The following is a 21,370-nucleotide window of genomic DNA, read 5'->3' on the forward strand; positions in this document are numbered from 1 at the left end:
TATTTTTAAAAAATAGAGAAAAACATGTTTGATGCTTTTAGGAATACATTCACAATGTACTGAATTATTTCTCCAATCACATCTGACTTCATCGTAATAACTCAGAGCAAGAATAGTTCTTCATGAACTTGCATTTTCTACTCAGAAGTGGGTAATAACTAGTTAAATGTACTAAATTATCTGTTCTTAAGTACATTTTGATGAATTTGTGCCTTACTGAGTATTTTACAATCTTACCCAAGTGAGTTTGAGTAAAGAAAGTATTTTTCACTATGCTGTTTATATAGTTACATACTGCCTTGCTGTTAGTATCTCTAACTTTAAAAAAAAGTTTTAAAAAGAAAAAAAAAGCTTATCAGACACACCCGCACCTATGCTGACAGATGATGTGTGTATGAGAAAATGTATTACCATTATACTGCATACTTCACTTTTCTTTTTATTGTTGTATGCTACTTCTACTTCCACCGGAGTTATGTCATACAGGCAACAATCCTTTTCTTGATTATAGAAACCTGATCAATTTACTTGGGAAATACAATGAAAGCTGAGTCACAGAGCTGGTGAGTTTCTGCTACAAACTGTGAAGACCTGTTGTCCTTCACTCCCCACACCAATTTATTAGGGATAATCAACTAATCATCTTCATCATTTATCACAGATATTAAGACAGGGGCAGTAAATAAACAGAAGCCCTGATGAAACGAAACATGAAAAAAGTGAATTTGAATGATAAAATGAGCTTGTATTCCAACAGTTTTGCATCTTAGCCCTGGAGCTTTCTAGTCCATCCTCTTGAGAGGAGTTTGACAGTGATGTTTATCTGGGTGTGTTCCTGCGCCACTCAGCATGCCTGGTTTTAATAAGGACACTGTGTTGTGTGTGTAACCCTACTTTTGGACTGAGTTGTGAGGTAGACCACTGACTGCACAGACTCAGGAGCTCAGCAGTGAACAGGTGCTGCACAGATGGATTGTCTCCACAGAGACGGAGTGCTTATGCTACTGCAGTCTAGAGCTACAGCTTGAGAAGAACACGGCTGCACAGCCATCTGGATTCTGCTCTCTGCAGTGTGTGTGTGTGTGTGTGTGTGTGTGTGTGTGTGTGTGTGTGGAAAGGGGTGCTGTGAGACTGTGGGGCATATAGAAGAAGGAGGCTCTTCAGTGACATCTATGCTTCTCCAAAGACCGATGCCTTGTCCTTTAGTAGGTCCAGACACAGATGACAACTCCAGCTGCCTGCAAACACAGGAGGCGATGGATTTAATGTAGGGAAGCCATGCTAATGCACACACACACACAAACATGAAAGGTGCCAAAGTACCCTATACAGTGATTTCACCAAAAATGCCAGCATGAATCGACTGGATTCCATTTGATTGTAATGGTAATATTACACATAATGTTTATAAATACACTGAATACACAAATGTGAGTGGAGAAACCATTTACATAATAGTGCGAAAAAAGACAGTAAAAGAATATACCTTTATGTTCTGGATTTGAAGGAAAAAATGAGCACATACTTTGAGTATTATTTTCATCGATTATTTTCATTATCAAAATTGGTATAGTTGGACATGCTGAATCGATGCATTTTACCGCCCCATGTAAAGATAAACGTGTACAGCTTTTATTTCCAAATGGCAATATTATCTGAGCATGCAGCCACAGAGGTGAGGTCCACCCTCTTGTTTTCTTGTTGGTGACCGTCCTGATGCTGCCCGAGAGGGTGAAGCGTGTGCGGATGCTCCGGGGCCTACCCTCTGGAGGCTGAGACATGGGGGGCTGTAAGCAGTACATGTGGTAGCCCCGATCACAGTCATCGCAAAACAGGAGCTGATCCTGAGGGAGATCATCGGCATGCCAGTGATTACCATGATGTTATATGACACACAAACACACGCGCTTGGTTTAATGAACACGTGCCACGCTGCGGAGAAGCATCCGATGAGCAAATGGGGGAGGAACTCTTACGTCGTTCTCGGAGGTGCCACACAGACTGCAGGACTTGCACTCGATACACTGCCACTGGTATGTGCGCACTGCCTGTATCATGTTGTCTGTGAACTGAAGGCAAGTTGGGTGGCCTATAGAAAGAGGAGAGCAGAGGCAATGAGAGAGAATTCCAAATCTAACAGGAATGCAAAAATTCTACTGAGATGGCTGGATGGCTGGATGGAGGGTGGATAGATGGATGGATAGGTATTTGGATGTAATGGAATACGATACCTTTTCCCTTCCTTACAGCACTCACACAGCCTCTATAAGGCCAGATGGTGGAGCTGCTCTTCCCCTCAATATCTCTCTCTGAAAGTGGGCTCTGGCCCCTGCTCTACCTGGATGAGTGTGCTGCTGGGAGTTCTTTGGCCAGCTCGCTGCCTTCACCAGGCTGCGGGAGCAGTGGCTGCCGTTGCTGGAGCCACCAGGAAAGCCTGCTTAAGCCCCCCTGTCCAGCTCTGTCCAGAGAGCGTGCAGAGCGGGATGTACGTGGAGTGCGCGAAGCGCTCTCTCTCTCTGGAAGCACACCCCCGCTACATTACTACGCTCCAGTACACTAACCTGTCAATCAACTTAGAGGTATTGGGTAACAGATGTGACTGTGTGTTATGTTTTGGGTGCTCATTTGTATACAGATTAATTGTATACATGTTTATGTCATTTATGCTAAAATTACACTTAAACAATTCTGGAGATTTTGGCTAGCAAGTCACCTCTTATTGTGTTTCTCACAGACATCTGTTCTGTCAGCTCTGTCAAGATTAGATATTTGTTAATTACAGAATCTACACCGCACACCTGTAGCTTTTCATTCTGTTCATTTATCTTTCAATGTACTCAAAGGAGCAACTGCATATCAGTTGCAAAGGACTCTCATTCTTTTTAGACCAAAGCAAACTAATTTATGTTAAGGAATTCTAAGAATAACAAGGATGATTATTTAAGCTCTATATTATCACCATACTATGGCTTGAATAACTAATATGAAAGGAAATGAGTTCCAGCTGCCACCTCAGTAATAACAGGTTTTGTATTCTGCTGTCTTTACATTAATGCAATAACATGTCATGGAATTTAGTGAGGCATGAGGAACAGCCAAACTAGAATTTACATCAGGAACAAGACTTTAGTTCAATGTCAGTGACATTTTGTAAACAGGCAAAATATTGTTTACCAAACTGTGAAAGAAAGCCAGAATAAAAGCGTGACTGAGGAAAACAGCTGCTAGTGTACAAGCAAAAATCAGTCAAATTATATACACTCAGATTCTCAGAGTAAAAACATCCCTACACGAACTTAATGCTGGCATCATCTCGACCTCTGTGACGCTAACCGGAGCTGGTCCTATTACACATTACATATCACAGAATCAAAGTAGGCTCCATTTAAACAGTATTGGTAATTAACACTTAAAAGAACACTAGCATGTAAAACTGAATTAGTGTCTCTTCAATTGAGCTTTTGTTCTGAGAAGATAAAGTCCAGTTTATGTTTTTTTAAAAAATGATGTGTTGAACACTACAGTATGGGTCCAGTGAATACCACTCATTCTTTCAATTTTTTCCCTGCAAGGTGGCCAAGCACGCGTTTGAGACGGGTCACACTTCCTGTGGCGGGAGTGATGAGCCCTGATGGGCGAGAGACGGACAAGCAAACGCCAACTGGCTCTTACCTCTCGGCTAACTGTCCTTCTTCGCCTCTTTTGGCCTTCGCATAGTCAGCACATCCGAGCTGCTGAGGGAAGACCTTCCCAATCTTTCCTGGCCTGCCAAGCCTTTTCTTCAGCTGTGTTTATTCAGAATCAGGAGCAAGTACACATGCTGCCTCCACCAGCAGTGCGACGGACACGAGCCGCGTTCCCTCCCTCCCCACTTGACCGTAGAGGCTGAGTTTGTAATCCTTTATTTTCTGTTCAAGTTTTAGATTTCTCTCTGCACACATCTATGCCAACACTGTTATTATACACCATCCCTCCACACTGTCCGTATTGCTGTTAAAGTCTCAAAGCCAGGGTTACTTTGTCTCACAGGCAGCATCTGTCTTGGTACAAGAAAGCTCTGAACGCGACCGTCCCAAAGCTCCGTCGAAACCAGTTCCACCGGCACTGGGAAAGAGCTCAAAAACCCAGTGCTCTGGCTGCCCCGGACGGCGCGCTGAAGCCCGGACGGAGAAGGTGTGGCAAGGCTTCCCGTGAGGCTGGTCTTGCCGCTTCACCGCTTGGACCTACGTGCACCGGGAAGGGGCGATGCTGCCGTCCGACAGGAGCCCGTCTATCTCGTCCTCCTCAAAGCCGTGAAAGGTAGACGCCTCGCTTTCCGATGTGTCGCCGAACATATCCAGCAGTCCGCCGGGCCTGGTCTCGCTCGCACGTCCCGCTGACACGCAGGACGGACATATCAGCATCACAGCATAAACACAGACAAGCAACACTGTATTTAGCTAGGGTTCACACGGTCCTGAGCTTGGGGGTCTGGCAATACAACAGAGGAACAGATGCAGCCCTAAATATGACTTTTTCCTAAATACCTACTATTTCCACATACTGGAGAGAGAGAGGTCATGAGTGAGCTGTTATTAGTCTGTCCTCAGGCTTGTCCAATAGAGTGTGTGACTCCGCTGAGCTTCTATTTACTGTGTGTATGGTGCAAGGTTTTTTCTGTGTCTCAGTGTCGATCATTATCTTGGTACTTAATCATAGAGAATCTTGTTTGTTTGTCTCTCGCGGTGCTAATTATACCACATCCATATGCAGGGAAATAGTTTGAGAATGAGTGACATATTCAAAGGACATTAGAAGCAAGAAACAAAGTATGTAAAATATGAGAAAGGAAAAGGACAAAAGTAAGTATATTTTGTGGAGCATGTGAAGTGATGATGTCCTATACACCTGCTAAAAAACCTCCAAAATTGTGTTGGGTTGTAACATACTCAGTGCTGTTAAAGAAGGTTTCAGGGCCACCCACCAGCCAGTCCAAACATCTGTAAGTGTAAAACACTCACAGAAATTCCCAACCAAATCAAATATCAGACCAAAGGAAAGGCTTAAGAATAAACACATTTCTTCTTGCACTTTCCATTTGGATAAACCTCCATGTAGAGAATGCATGTTTATGCACGGCCAACTGTGAGTTTATAATGACAAGAAAGTTGGGTGTTCCACCCAGGCTATGGCTCATGGTTTAGCTGGATGCCAAATGGATCAAACAACACATGTTCAAAACTCATAATCCTTAAATATACTTAACAAACATATTTGGTTCAACTCAAAAGCCTGGACAGTGAGCTGTGACATCACTCTCATTATGTGGAAAATGTAAAATAAGAGGGCTCACTGCTGGATCAGTGTAATAGCTAAGAGATGAATAAAGAGCTAAGATTAAGGTCAAGCCCTTGAATTACAAAAACACTTCCAATTGTGATTCATTATGGGCACTGCAATGTACTCTAAGACTTGCCATTGATCTATGTTATATTTGTATAGCACAACATTTGTTATATTTATAATACTTTGGAACACAATAAAATAGATAAACTGGAATTGACAAAATAGATTAATACATAAAATAGAAATCCAATTTTTGGATTTCCAAATCTGATGATCATCAACCTTTGGAAACACACTATGCAGAGGTCAAGAGCAACCAACAAAGTCCACTAACAGACCAGATAAAGGACATGCACTCACCTGCACACACAACATATGAAACGATCGTACGCTGTATGCATACATAAAAAAAATGGAATATGCAACATGATCATATGTCAAAAAGAATAAAACTTATGGAGCTTCATGTCTGAATGATGGCTCACTCTGACCTGTAAGTTCTGCATTGAACAGAAACTGGGATGAGTACGAGCTCCATTGGAGGGCACTTACAGAGAAGCCTGAGTAGAACCTAGAGGTTCACTGTGTACTCTTATGTTCCCTAACGTTATGGCACTTTCCATTGTGGTGGGCAGATGATGTGGCCACGTGAGCAGGTACAGGTTACGAGTGTAAGAAGTCCAGAATATACTAACCAGATCGGCCACAGTCAGAACAGGACACCAGCTCCTCAGCCAGGCCCGTCTTCCTGTTGGAGCCTGAGTCACCCAGGCAGAAGTCACAGTAGTCGTTGGAGATGATCACACCGTCAGATCCCTTTTGTGCTATGGTAGTCAAGAGAGGTCAAAGAAGTCAAAAGAGTTTGAAAAAACTTTTTGCATATTTCTAAATGCCAAGCTCGAATGCGTTGGGGCTTGCACGGCATCACAGTGTGTGATGGAGGCACTTTAGCAGCTAACTCACACTTGTGGTTTTCGGTGTGGTGGTTGGGCGGCGACTGTGGGATCTCTGTCTCACGCTCCTCCTCACCTTCCTCCTCGGCTAGATGCGTGTGCGTGTAGTGGTAGCTCAGACCAGGCCGGTTCTTATAACGCTTACCACAAACTAAATAGAGAAGGTGCAGTGTCAGTATGAAAGGCAACAAAAATAATGGGTGGTGGTGGTGGTGTTGTTGGGGGGTCTGCTCTAAAAGCAGCACAGCACTACCCTCATGCTCAAGTAGGGCTACCTAAATGCTCTGGTGGGGTCTCCCACACAGCTGGGCCTGAGATGCTAACGTGGAAGCTGCAGGATAACTGCACATAGGAGCTGCTGAGATTATGCTGAAGTATAACAAAATAAAACAGCAATATAATTCTGAAGTAAGATCACCCCATGCTAAAACTAAACCATTAATGGTTCGTGCTGGTCTTGTTGTGATGTAGTGGTATTGCCATACAACATCACATGGCACTATGATTATTAATATAGACCATAATATCATTAACAGCAGTTTTAACCAGTATTGTGCAGCAGTGGAGTATCTTTATGTTTTTGCTTTCCAGAATAATGCAGGTGTTTTGGAATACTGTTATGTACAGTATATTAAGGCTAGATTCACTCTTAGTCTTGCAGTATGCAACTTTCCACCCCTAATTAGCCTTTGTTGGGATTATACAGTAAAGAATGTAGGATTCAGCTGAACAGGCACGTTTGTGGATGATCACAATGCACCTAATTTTTCTACTGCAGTGACTCGAGTTCTATTACTTACTCAGCAAATCTACATCAGCTGGGGAATTGGACTCATTAGGGTTTGGATATTGCCATACCTATATGGAATTACAATTTCAGCATAGGCACCAGCAGATATGGACATCGACAGTATGTGGTTTTATTTCATGTTTTTGACACATTATATACTCCATGTTTATTATAAATTTACACTCTCACCTGAGTGCTTAAACTTTCTCTGCTAAGGTATAGTTTTTGAAACTTTAACTTAGCAGAGTTAAGCACATGCTTAACCAAAAGAGCCTTATTAATGCAAGCTGTTTCATTATGGACAGTAGAAACTGGATTTTTTCATGAAGCTGACAAGCCACTCTCTCTCTGCCTCTTACAAAACTCTACAGGCATTACATCATATAAAATGGACAAAGGAATAAGAACATGGAACAGAGAAGTCAGTTCATGCACTCTAATGGCAAGGAAAACCCCTTGGCGACATCCAGGGTCAGAAAAGTTGCATTACAGATGTTGAAGATGTTAAAGACATGAAGCAAGAGGCAACTTGTAGTCACTGCCCTTTATCTGGGACTTAGTATAGCTATTAGCAGAAATGAAAGAGGGTGCTGTTAGCCATGCATGCAAGCTTTAGCCAGGCAAGCAAGAAACGACGTGTGCTAATGAGCGAGAGGTTAGTGGCTTGCAGTAAAGGATGAACCCCTCGGTAACTGCATGCAGCCCTCCATCTGCCTGCTCATTCGCACAGCCAAAAAGCCCGTGCGGGAGGAAGACTTGGCTGTATACCTGAGTCAGCAGTTTTTGAGTTATGCTTTTGTTTGTATCTGTCTGGAACAGAGAAGACAAAGCAAAAGAAGAGACAGGAACAACAAAACAGGTTCACAGAAGGTTTCTGGAAGCCAGAGCATCTTCTTCAGGCTTTCACTCAGGTGGACACATGCTCCTGAGACTACCAAAGACCAGGCAGACCTGCGGCTCATGCTGGAATGGCAAACACAGGCTGCAGCATTGCTCAGAGATACACCAGAAGACATGTTCATACTAGAGCGGACATGGCATGACTTGAAATTATGCATTTGACAACTTGAGTAATTTATTTATAGCTAAAATGGGTAAATGGTGTTAATGAAATCCTTACCAATACCACATGACTAGGAACATATGAGAAACGTTTACTGACAGGTGAAGGTCATGGAGTAGCACTAGTGATGTATGGTGCTCTGTGTGTGGGTGTGCGTTTGTGTTAGTGCGCAAGTCTGTGTGTATGTATGTGTATGTCTGTGTGCGTGTTGTCTGTAATCAGTGACAGTCATGGAGGAACACTAGTGATGTGAATGTGTGTGTGTGTGTGTGTGTATACTGTCTGTAATTGGTGACACTCATGGAGGAACACTAGTGATTGCGTGTGCGCGCTGTCTGTAATTGGTGACACTCATGGAGGAACACTAGTGATTGCGTGTGCACGCTGTCTGTAATTGGTGACACTCATGGAGGAACACTAGTGATGTGAATGTGTGTGTGCGCGCGTGTGTGTGTATACTGTCTGTAATTGGTGACACTCATGGAGGAACACTAGTGATTGCGTGTGCGCGCTGTATGTAATCGGTGACACTCATGGAGGAGCACCAGTGATGTGAATGTGTGTGTGTGCGCGTGTGTGTGTATACTGTCTGTAATTGGTGACACTCATGGAGGAACACTAGTGATTGCGTGTGCGCGCTGTATGTAATTGGTGACACTCATGGAGGAACACTAGTGATTGCGTGTGCGCGCTGTATGTAATCGGTGACACTCATGGAGGAGCACTAGTGATGTGAATGTGTGTGTGTGCGCGTGTGTGTGTGTATACTGTCTGTAATTGGTGACACTCATGGAGGAACACTAGTGATTGCGTGTGCGCGCTGTATGTAATTGGTGACACTCATGGAGGAACACTAGTGATTGCGTGTGCACGCTGTATGTAATCGGTGACACTCATGGAGGAGCACTAGTGATTGCGTGTGCACGCTGTATGTAATCGGTGACACTCATGGAGGAGCACTAGTGATTGCGTGTGCACGCTGTATGTAATCGGTGACACTCATGGAGGAGCACTAGTGATTGCGTGTGCGCGCTGTATGTAATCGGTGACACTCATGGAGGAGCACTAGTGATTGCGTGTGCGCGTTGTATGTAATCGGTGACACTCATGGAGGAGCACTAGTGATGTGAGGTGTGATGAGCTGCTCTTACTGTCACACACGTAGGGCTTGTCCTGGTCATCACTGGCGACTGCATCTGTCCTCTTGCGGCCGGACCCTCGGCCCTGAGGTTAACACACTAACACTTAGAACACCGGACCGACACGCCTGCCTCTCCCTCTCTCTGTGTCTCTCTGTGTCTCTCCCACATACGCACTCCCTGCCTCTTCCTGTCTCTCTCTCCCCTACTCCTTTGATCTCCTTTCTTTATAAATGCATACTAGTTTTTTGTTCTCTCCGCCTCTCTGTTTGACCATGTTCTCCTGCTTTGATGTGCCGTGTCACTCACTCGGCCTTTGTTTCGCTGCTTCCTCTTAGGTGTATCCACATCAAAGTCATCATCATCATGGAAACCATCCACATTGTCCTCAGCTTCGAGCACCCTCTACAGATGGCAGGAGGTGATTGAGAGAAATATTATAAGGATCAGAGGAGATACCAGATTATTGCACTTCCCTGGATAAGGTGATGCTCAGTGAAAGCTTTGGATGATATCGGGGTGGGAGCTGGGACGTGCCGGGGGATTTGCCACGTGCAGAGGAAGACAGGACACTCATGAGTGCTCTGTGAGCTCCTCCCCAGGGCCAGTCAGTGCATCCAAACCGCTATGTGTGTTTGTGAGTGTGGAATGTGACTGTGTGTACCTGAATCTCCAGCAGGGTCTCTTCCTCCTTGGAGCTTGTGCTTCTTTTGTCCAGAAGCCCTTCCCCTCTGAGCAAAGCTTCCAGGGCAGTGGATTCAGTGGGTGGGGCTTCTTTCTTGGACATCAGCTCAGCTTCTTAAAGAGAGGGGTGAGATGGTCAGTTGAGACCACCTTTGTACAAAATACTCTCGCCAAAGTAAAAACATAGAGCAAGAGAAAGCATCAAACCCCCGTGCGAGCGTGTGCGTGCGAAGGTTTGTGTATGCTCATCATGTCGTGGTCATTGGGGTTAGCTTCGCCTCACATGCACCTGCTCTTCATACATTTATTCCACTGGGCTGATCCGACATAGCTCATGGGAAGACAATCTCCAGGTGCCCAGGATGAAAGCAGAATTAAGAAGCGAGAAAGAACGGAGAGAGGAAGGCAGGGAGAAGTACGAAAGGAGGGAGGCTCGCCCCCGGCTTTGTTCTCGACCCCCCCACCCCACCCCACCCCACCCCCCAGACGGCTCTGCCATGTTGGACGTCATGGTGGCTGACACCTCCGCAGGCTGCACGTACCTCTCTCCCTCTCACCCTCCTCTTTGTGTCTGGCCCGCGGAGACCCTCCCGTCCCGCGAGACAGGAGCCAACACTCACAGACTGATTGCACATGCTGAGCTCCTCCTCCCACTCTCGTAGGCCATTCATGCCGCGGCAAGGGCAGGGAGCACCGACCAGCCCGTCGACGAGGTACTTTTTCAGCACAGACCAATCGGAACACTGGACTGACGTTCAGAGCTGTCTGATTCATTGGATTCACCAATCAGTGATTGCCAAAAAATATACCTTGGTGTGGGATGATTCTGTAGCCATGAGCTTATCTCAAATGTTATTCAGTATGTTTAAAAGTGTAAAGCTACGTGTCTAACTTGCCATATATCTTTAATATAGCAATTTGCTGTGCAAGCAAAGAGCTTTTTCAAAATTGTAATGAAGTACACAGAGTTTCCATATATATATATTTTTTGTTTGTTTGTTTGTTTGTTTTTTTCCCCATGATATCAAATAACAAAACTGATGAAAACGGAACACATGGGGGGGGATGGTAGTTTGACAAGGGTGATTTTTGTCTCTCTCACACACACACACACACACACTCACTATGCAACCGTTTAAAATCCCGCAGTTTTACAAGTGTCAGGTTCTCAAATAATGTTTTCTTTTGTATTGTGCGTACTTGAAGTGAGCCTTGATTCTGGGCCTGCTACAAAAACACACCATAAATCCTGAGCCTACTAAAAACACACCTGTTTTTTACATTAACCTCTTGTTGCTACAGGGCTTACATCTCACTGTTGAGGCTCACCAGCAATGCTGGCAACCCTCCAAGGTCAGAATCAGATTTGTTTAAATTCTCCTCAGGACGCAAACTGAAACTCCTTGATCAATGTGGGCCCTTAACCCACCTCAGCTCAGCCTTGACCAAGTCACGATCGAGTAATGAAGTGCATTAAGTAATGAAGTGTGCCATACACTAATGGCTGTAAAACACGGAACCCGCGTTGGAAGTAAGACTTTAGCTATGTGATAGCTAAGTACCCATAAGTCCTGGGAAGCACAGCCAGGAACCGGAGCCTTTTCCTGGAAACCTGCAGAAACAATATTGCTTCCTCTTAGCTTTGGGCCTTCAGGCAAAGTTTGTTATTTTAAGCTGTCATAAGCGTTAAAATGAAATACTTTTTGGATCTAAAGACACATAAAAGTTCGTGGGATACAAATCCCAGCATTCACCCTAATGCAGCAAAAAAAAAGCTGCACGTACTGACAGCAAAAATAAATCGCTACTTGAGAGGGCTTAATGCTTAAAGTTTCTATAACATGGGAAGCCATTCGAGTAGCTGCTGCTGGCAAGAGGTGGTCACTGATCCTATCGTGAAAGAAAGAAAGGTTGCACCCATTGACTTTAAAACACGGCACATTCGATTGTCTTGTTTTAAAATGGACCTATTTCTGCTATACAGCAACCCTGTTTACAATGGCAGGGCTGTGCATGTCCCTTCCCCGTCCCCGTCTCGAAGCGCGGGACACAGCACATGGCTCTCCAAGCTTGGATGAGCACAGGAACAGCACCCTTCCACCTGACTCACTAGTCTTCTTGAGACAGTTTTTATTGCATGTCCAATTGAGCGAGGCATTTGGAAATCACTTGGCGAGCGTTGCTCTCCGGGCCTTTTACTGTGGAGTATTGGATTGCTGGCGAGAGCTAAGAAAATAATGTGGTGGGTTCCCTGCAGACAGGGCCTGGCCTGGATTCACTCCTTATCAGGCTCCTCGAGCTCTACGGCTCCCCCTATCAACAACCCCTCCCAACAACCGCCATCACAATCACCAGGCCTCACTAAGGTTCTACTGCTGCATGGCTAAGAGATTTAAGGGGCCCCTTCAGGGCACATACACAGAGAAAGAGAAAGAGAGAGAGAGAGAGAGAGAGAGAGAGAGAGAGAAAAAGAGAGAGAGAGAGAGAGAGAGAGAGAGAGAGAGAGAGAGAGAAGGGGTAATGAGAGCCAGATGGGGCCAGTGTTTCAGCCTGTGAACGACCACAAAGAAAAGGAAGGAGAAGCAGAGAGACTAAAGGAAATATGATGCCAAGGTGTATAGTGTGGGAGGGAACTTAGTGTGTGTGTGTGTGTGTGTGTGTGTAGGAAATACAGGGAAACCTTCTGTTACACTCATACCAAGCCTGAGTTCGCATAGTCGGAGCTGAGGGTCGATTGGGGGATGAAGTTGCCTCTTCTTCCTCCAGCAGCGGGCTGGGTAGGAGTACATCTGACCCGCAGCCAAACCTGCCCAGCATACAATGAGCACTGCTTACACGCACACTCACAAAGTAAAAAACAGTTCACCAAATGCGTGGTGCTATTAGAAGGGGTGTGTTGGTCAACAAGTACAAAACATGAGCAGACAAAACATGACACAGGTTTCATGTCATTTAGACAGCGACAGGTAGGAAGCACGTCACCACGCCCAGTAGGGACCTGGAGCATTTTGACCATTCGTCACCAGTACACTTTCCACTACAGATAGGTTTCAGTAGAAACAGACGGAACCGGTGGATGTGGAGGAAAAGAAAGAGAGGACAGATAAGCCTTAAATACCCTAAATAAAAGCATGTAATAAACACTGGTTTACCACAAAGTACAGGGTGTGTCCACGAGCCTTTAGCATGCAAGATGTTGATTCTATTTGTGCCTGGCTCTCGGCAGCACGTTGTGCCCTTTGGCAGACACTGTTGCTCGTTGATATCAACAAATGCCTTCTGGCCAGGCTGTACGGGAAAGAATGTCAGGCCTGACTGCTGCCTTACGCAAAAAGTCCATATGGTTCACAAAAAACATAAACATCTCGAAAAATGGGATTCAGCACTATAGCTTATCTATCACATCCAGCTAGTCTAAATACTCTTAACACAGAACCTTGGCTTACTAGGATAGGTTTATAACATGTGGTTGTTGTTATTTAGATATCTAGTAGGTGTTAGGGACAGCCACACTAAAATGAGCCCACCCCCTCTGCCTGTTTGGAAAGGTGTAAAAGAAATACCAAGTAAATCTAAATAACACCTCACATGTCTAGGGCACCATCTTGGTTGTCTTCTAAAGGAAATCTGAAATGGGGGTGTATGCCAAAGCTCTCCTGTGGTGGAGGCTAACACTGGAATATGTGTGATTTCCATCAATGGCCGATCTTTTGTTTTGAAGTGTTTTCAACATGTTTTCGTAGTCGTTCAGTTCATGTTTAAACATTTCTAGTTGCAAAGGTGGGAGGAAAGAGCCAGTCCTGAGATAAGAGCAGCACTTTGCTCAGTAATGCGGTTAATCGCAATGCTTCCACACCCCTGGCTGAGAGAGGGCCTAACCCTGACCTTAGAGATGCATGACTGCATGGGTTCGGGTTCAGGTTCTCTTACCTGGCCCCCTGTGCCTCTTCTCCATCCAGATGTAGCAGTTGTTCTGGGCGACACCCGTCTGTGAGTCAAGGAAGGGCATGCGGATACTGCGCTCGGCGCACAGGCGGGCGTTGTAGCTACGACAGTGCTCGATGGCCTCCCTGTAGAACTGGTCGCCGAGCCTGTGGGAGGAGAGGAGCAATGAGAGTGATGGGTTTGCCGAACTAAGGCCGACCTGGACGCTCCGAACGCTGGACACTCAACAGACATTTCAACAGTCAGTTGCGTTTCCATATAAGACTTGTGATTGCTTCTCTTGCATTCAAGTAACATCCTGGAAGCCTATTCAACCACAATTAGTTTGGCTTTCCCATGGAACATGTGTGAAAACGCATGACTTGCTGCTCCAAGGAGGCTACCAACTGCTTCCACTAAACTCACTCATGAGAAGATATGCTGGCTTTCTCTACGCAGCTGTTCAGTTGGCCAGCGCAATTATTTTGGCCTCGGTGTACATTTGCAGACTAGCCGATCACTTCTGTCTGGGCTTTTGCCTTGGCTCTTCTCTTGAACAGTACATCACACTCAGAAGCTCGGAGAGGCTTTCCTCACGGGCTTCGTTAAAAGTCCAGAGTGACATCCCTGTCCCCTGTGTAAGAGGCAGGACGACACTCGGAAGGCTCCACTGCGAGCCGTGAGATACCCAGCGAAGCCCTGCTCTCTGCTGCTGCCTCACACCCTGATTGGATCGGGTCTCTGCTGGGCCGGACACACGCAGATATGTGAGGAATGCCAGAGCAGACGCAGATGACTACTCCGATCCAGGAGTGCGAAACCGAGGGCTATGGTGTTCAAAAAGATGCACAGACAGACAGACAGAGTGAGAGGCGGGGAGACTCTGGGTAAACAGGTAGGAGAGGCAGCATGGGCTTCAAAGTGAGGATGAATAGTTTTGTGACAGCCGACTAATTAAAACAGGAGAGAACTTCCCAAATCTGTGCCTATCACGAACTTATTAGCATGTCTTCTGATTTGCCACTGCTTATATACGAATCGAAATGGAACAACACACATCTATATATCTAAGTGTGTCTAATGGCCAAGTCCTAAAGTGAAAATGAAATAGTTCCTGCTTAACTTTTGCATACCTTTACCCCACACTCCCTTTTCTTATCCCGCCCGATCCCCCCATGTCTAGATTTCCTGTGTTGTTTCATTCTCAGAAACAACAAGGTTATCTGACCGGACACCGCAGAAAGCACTACAGAAGTCGTAACTGCTCTCAGCCGGCGTCGAGAGTGCTCTGCTGACATCGTGCGCCACAGAGCAGCGCTTTTATGGGTCCCCACGAAGCTTTGCTCCGAGCGGCGATCTGGGTTCGCATTCCTTTCCTGTAACCATAACCTAACGGTTAACGTGATGAAAGGCAACACAAACTGCGCACAGATGAGAGGTCCCCTCATCAACACTGCATCAGGGCGAGGAAACCGCAGCTGCAGCGATCGCCGTGGCGATCCAACTCCCGCAGGGAGCAGTTCTCACCCTCGTATTTCACTCAGGGCTGGCACTGGGCCTCGGTAAGATAGATACAGACTAGTCTATATGGTGGATGATGTTTTTTCTGGTGCCATCCTGGAGACAGATGAAGAAGAGCAATTTGCAGATCTCTCCAGAAGGGTCACCTTTAGTCGAGGAGCTGGGAAAAAAAAGCGTAATTCTGCCTTCACCTACCACATCTATCACAGTCTCGACGTCTATCCAATTGGGGTAACAGCAATTTGACATTAAGAAATTGGTGCAATGTGACGTCAATAAATTACCATTTTGTATTGAACTAACTCATTTTGATATTAAGAAATAACAATTTGGATCAAACTACTAACAACAAAACTGGAATAATATATAGTTTTATCTCAATGTAGTAATGTAATACTGTATACTGTAATTATTTTTTCTATAATATACTAATAATAAATAGAAAAACAAAGTAGAAACATACTGTAATATCATAGATTGTGCTTGTACAGGCAAGTTCTTCATGCGTTGATAGTCAGCATTTGAAAGTCGACATTTAAAATCCTAATCAGGATGATAAAAGCCTACTTGGCCTGAAGCTGGAGATTTGACAGGATTGCCATCACAATGCAGCGTCTGAGTCCTCCTAAGCTTTCTTGATGAATTCAGCAGAACATTTTCAGCTTACAGAGTGAACACTTTTGCCATGGAGTGCAAAACCATATAGCATGTGAGATGAACAGGAAAGTTGAAGCCTGCTGTCCTACAGCATACTGGAAACCTGTGATAATACAGAGTACTGGAAACCTGTGATAATACAGAGTACTGGAAACCTGTGATAATACAGAGTACTGGAAACCTGTGATAATACAGAGTACTGGAAACCTGTGATAATCTAAAGACCCAGTGCAGGGCAAATGGCCAGGGGCCTCTGTTCTGCTGCCATCACAGCAAATTTTCTTCTACATGTGCCATGTTTAGTGTTTGCTGCTGCATTCTGAGGCGGCCATTACGGATCCAGCCACAGCTCAGCTGTGCAGTGCTAAGGCGTCCTCTGCTCCAAAGAGGTGAAGCTTTTCATATTCAAATAGGTCTTGGATGGATTTGAAGGACCCTTCTTTGGACAAGTGTCTGTGAATAATCATTGGCTTAGGGAGGTGTGTCAGAAAGTATTGTTGCTCCTTTCGCAATCCACATGCGTTCTGCAATGATAATCGCTACTGAATTTTAATTGAACACGTGACTTCTAGGCCAGACGTTGGAATATGAATACGCTTTCATGCAGAAACAGTGACTTGCCTGAAAATCTCCAAGGAAAGGGAGGAAAAAAGGGTTCTTATGCAAAGCTGTTGAGCAGAAGCGTTCATCCATTTTCTCGCTTCATCTCTACAGCCACGTATTGTATTGTGTAACGGTTTATCTGTCTGAGTCAAACCCATGTCTCACTACAGTACTAGCTAATGCCTGCCCTAATTCAAATTGTGTTCCTAATCTCCATACAGCTAACACGAGGTTTCTATCTCATCCACAAGCGCACCTCACTCCATCACACCACAGTGTCTGAAATACAGCAATCATCTTTAAAAATAGACACAAGTCTCTGAACCTTCTTCTCTCAGAGAATTACACACATAAAACTTAACACCTTCACATCTAAAAGAACACTGACTCTGCATCCTTAAAAATGGGAAAAGAGTGAGTGAGTGAGAGAGAGAGAGTTGCGTTGGAGTCTTTGCTTTCTCTGAGTGTGTGGAGTGGGACTGGAGATTGAGGGTGTTGGAGACTACAGCCCTGCTTTAGTCTTAGTGTACACTCTTTAATTCAACTGACAACTAATTAATTTGCACTGCTGTTGGGGCTTTAGGGCCAGTGACCTGTTTTATGGAACGCAACGGCTACCTAATTTGTGACGAGTGATTCCGAAAAGATTGCTAATTAAAATAATGACACCTGATGAATACTCAAACAACCCTCAGTAGTAATCGAGTGCTTGCAAAGACAATTTAACATAGCTACAAACTATATTGTGGTCTCAAATTAAGCTTGGGCTTATATTTGATAGACAGCTACTCTTGTAGTAGTGAGACCATAAAGGGTCTTCTGAAGAAAACATTCTGCGTCTACAGGAAAAACCCAACATTACAATGCTTATTATTGTCACTGGCTAGAGCACAAATTAAAAAATGATCAAATGAAATAACCAAACAAAATAAAAAGGTCAAATAAGTTGAGCTGTTGTAGCCTGGTTATAATGGTGTCAGTGTCACCTACTATAAGAACAACAACAAATTCTATTTTTGCAAGACATTTGGCCATGCCTACTAACACCCGGTGAGTGGCTGTCAGTGGACTTTAGACCAGGTCAGACCAATGACACTTTAACAATGGCATCATTGAGTTCAAGCAGGTCTTTCAGTTTACCACTCCTGTGATATCCACACTATGTGGCGGAAACCCCACTGCCTTGAATAAAGGAATAGCCAATAAACAACACGGTAAGGGTCAAGTTGAGCAGGAGCACAGAGGTTTTGGAAACACTTTGGTAAGAGGAGGAGAGAGGAGGCCAAAGGTCACGTTTCCTGGGCTATGCCACACTGTTTTTCGGCGATAGGGAGCAGGACAGAAACAAGGTCAGGCGGGTACACTTTTGTATGGAGAGGAGAGGCATTTTGTTGTTTTTGGCTTCATTTTGCCTCTGGAAAAAGCCCAGGAAAAGCTGTGGAGGCTTGGAGAGGAGAGTATGTCATTACTGGAGAACCTTGGGGAGACCAGTACAGTAGAAAGCTGATAAGTGACAGAAACCAAGTGGGTGAGAGGTGCAGCCTGAGCGGGCACCGAGTCTTACCATCATGCACAGAATATGCAGACATTCCGTGGGCAGTGCAGGAAAAGAGCACAGCAGAGAGGAGCAGTGGGCTGGCCCCAGCGCTAGTTACCCTGTCTGCCTGGACACACATAAGACTTCAGCCTCCAGTGTGTTTGTAGTGCAGCGTTGCTGCAAGCACTAAATTCAGACAGACAGTTTCACCATCAAATGCTCACATGCAGAATGGGGGAGGGGAGCAGACTCCTGCAAACAGGCACCCCCCCTTTAACTTAACCGTACCCCCCCGGGAAAAAAAAAAAGCACACATGCATCCCATTGTGGAATAAAAATGAGCACCACATGACTCTGTTCTCCTATTGTCACTGATAGGCTATAAATATGTACAGCCATTAATGAACACACATTGTTGTTCTCGCTCATCTACAGGCTAATTAAAATTTCATGTTAACGTACTCCTACAACACTGGGATTCACACAGACAGAAGTGTCTAAAAATCCAGTTCCAGGACAGCCACACCTTTGTCCTCAACCACTTCATAATTCCTTTTTTACATTGTTAGTGCACAGGCGACGTCCAGTGTAAGAGAGCAGGAAGAATGACAGTGGAAAAAATAACAAAGTATGTAAAGACACATGTACGCTGCTCCCCATGCTCCCAAACATCCTTTTTGAGAAGTTAGTGTTGTGTGTGTGTGTGTGTGTGTGTGTGTGTGTGTGTGTGTGTGTGTGTGTGTGTGTGTGTGTATGCGTGTATTATTGCATGTGGTGTGTGTGCTACACCCCAGATCTTTGAGCAGATGGGACTCCCTCTCTAGCAGTGTGACACCTCTCTGAGGCTGCTCCTCAGAACAGATGGGCCTTGAAGGATCCTGGGATACCGCTAATCTGCACTACCCTGGTGCTAGCAGACAGTGCCGCCCCCACAATACATCCCCAACGCTCACAATGACAAATCCGCATATGCAATGTCTGATGAATGATTTGTGACCTCTCTAGTTTATTCTAAGGAGAAACAAAAAGGGAATGACTTGTGCACAGCTCTGGTTAATAAGGCCATATGCCTAACTGTAAGTGATCCAGGGTCAGACCATTGGCATTCCCATTTATTTCAGGCTTCAGCGACTATATACTCTGCAAATGTAGCTAAACTAATTACTGTCTGATTACATCCTTACTAACTTGGGTGATTTATGTAATGGGCAGTTAGTCCTTTTGCAAGGACAAGATGCATCACTTCTGTTTTTTAGTCACCCAGATAAAAGAGCAGCTTTAAGGTGGGACCTTTCGGAATCAACATCAATGTATTTAAATCTGATGTTAAATGTATTTCAGAGACATGTAATTAAAATACATGGTTTAACTTCGTTCTTAAATCCAACATTATGGAATGTTAAAATGAAAGCTTCTCTCATCACTCATCAAGCATGAAAATATAGGCTGCCCAATATACTGATTGATAATTACTATCAAAATATTAATCTCTGTACAAATACTGCAGAAGACCACAAAATGCAAATGAGTATACAAGCAAATCTGAAAATCTATATTTGTGTACAGTAAACATCAGTCCATCTTGGTTAGTGTTCTGTGGTTGCTTTGAGCTCTATAATACAACCAAAGTCTAAAACAATATATGTATACCATTGTTTAAATAGACCATACATAAATAAAACACATGAAACTAATAATTATTATTACTGACAGCATCATCATTTATCATTGTGAATCCAGAGTGTGAAGTAGCATCTAATTAACATATAATGTAAAGTTGATACCAGTGTAAAAATGAGGAGAGGCTTTGATTTTTGGTAAACCACAGAGGACACTTTGTATAATCATTCTACAATATTTAAAGCCAAATAGCTTTTTACTGCAATATTTAAACAAATATGAACAAACCAACAAAAAAATGGTGTGACCACTTATTTAACCTATAAGCCTAATCAAGTAACATGGTCTAGTAAATAACTATTTATTAATACATTAAATGTTTATGGGCTGCCCCATATATATATATATGTGTGGGATAATACTATAATGTTTCAGTTGAACACAATTCTCGGGTCGAAATTTAAATACGAACGTCCAATATTGACTTTACCAGTCGCCCTTTCCGCAACTTAGCGCTTTCAATTAGGAGATGGTTCCGTCAACCATAAGAAGATACTTCCTTATGGTTTCTTATTTCATAAATCAGTATGACACATTCTAAAAATTATAAATGGGCCCACCAATAACATTGTCCGCATAATTACGATTATGAAATTACTTCCCATATCAACTAAACTGTAAAGTGTAACGGCTTGCTGTGAGGTACGATCAGGATCAGAGCATTTCAGTCAGGCTTCAGAAAACATCCAGACATCCAGGTGGGCTATCCTACAAGTCATCCTACGACTCCGGAATGTAGGCAAAGCTGAACTGCATATCATCATTCGGCAACCGCTAGGCATACTGTTACATTCATCATGCAACTACATAAACACACAAAGACAAAAGTAGATTGAACTACATATATACATGGAGACTACAGAATTTCTTTGAAATCAAAGATGCACACATCGTTTATTGCTGCTTGCGAGACCTGCTTTAAACCTAGTTCTAAGCACTGCATTTCGAAGGACATTTCGAAAAAGACATATTAATTTTACAAATATATATACTTACGCTTTTAGTGGATTCTGAATGACAGTCGCCATTTTGCCCCACTGTAACCCAATATTCCAAATCTCAGAGTTCTTTGGGACCCTTATGAAAAAAAACAACCAATACGGACCTCAGTGTCCAGCAGTTTGGCCAATACAATACAAGGATTCAAAGCCTGGGCGTGGCTTACAAGATCTGTCAAAACTATAATATAATGTAAAAAATAGGACTGTAACGTATAACTATAATATATACTAACTATAGCTATAATATATATATATTTACACACACACACACACACACACACACACACACACACACAGATAGCACATCTTAAAGATAAAAGGACAATACTGTGCACATGAAAAGTAGTGCAGTGTCGATCGATATGGTGAGGAGCCAAATTCTTTAAAGACATTTAACATACTAAATTTGGACCACTTCTTTAAATCCTCTCACACATTTAATGTCAGTTATCGCAGAATTCCATCTACTTTTACTTTATTCAGTTATTCCAAT

General features: G+C 44.0%; 1 protein-coding gene across 14 annotated transcripts; it reads right to left on the minus strand.

Annotated features, from left to right (window-relative positions):
* Nucleotides 1–1,101: 1,101 nt before the first annotated feature.
* dpf3 (double PHD fingers 3) lies at nucleotides 1,102–21,188 on the minus strand. 14 transcript variants are annotated; one of them, XM_026998546.3, is made up of 12 exons: nucleotides 20,873–21,181; nucleotides 13,885–14,045; nucleotides 12,653–12,760; nucleotides 9,935–10,068; nucleotides 9,580–9,675; nucleotides 9,283–9,355; nucleotides 7,837–7,878; nucleotides 6,289–6,429; nucleotides 6,021–6,149; nucleotides 1,977–2,089; nucleotides 1,487–1,844; nucleotides 1,111–1,238 (listed from the first exon to the last, which is right to left on the minus strand). In XM_026998546.3, the coding sequence occupies exons 1-12, from the start codon at nucleotides 20,902–20,904 to the stop codon at nucleotides 1,171–1,173; spliced, it is 1,455 nt and encodes a 484-aa protein (XP_026854347.2). In that variant the 5' UTR covers nucleotides 20,905–21,181; the 3' UTR covers nucleotides 1,111–1,170. The 14 variants fall into 14 exon arrangements, with proteins under 14 accessions (XP_081574563.1, XP_081574562.1, XP_026854347.2 ...); XM_081718434.1 differs by having other exon boundaries at nucleotides 1,112–1,238; nucleotides 1,763–1,844; nucleotides 9,935–10,065; nucleotides 20,873–21,141; XM_026998568.3 differs by having other exon boundaries at nucleotides 1,112–1,238; nucleotides 1,763–1,844; nucleotides 20,873–21,141.
* Between the last annotated feature and the right edge of the window lie 182 nt (nucleotides 21,189–21,370).

This window comes from Electrophorus electricus, chromosome 7 (genome assembly GCF_041902795.1).
Source record: "Electrophorus electricus isolate QZ-2024a chromosome 7, ASM4190279v1, whole genome shotgun sequence".
NCBI lineage: Eukaryota > Metazoa > Chordata > Actinopteri > Gymnotiformes > Gymnotidae > Electrophorus > Electrophorus electricus.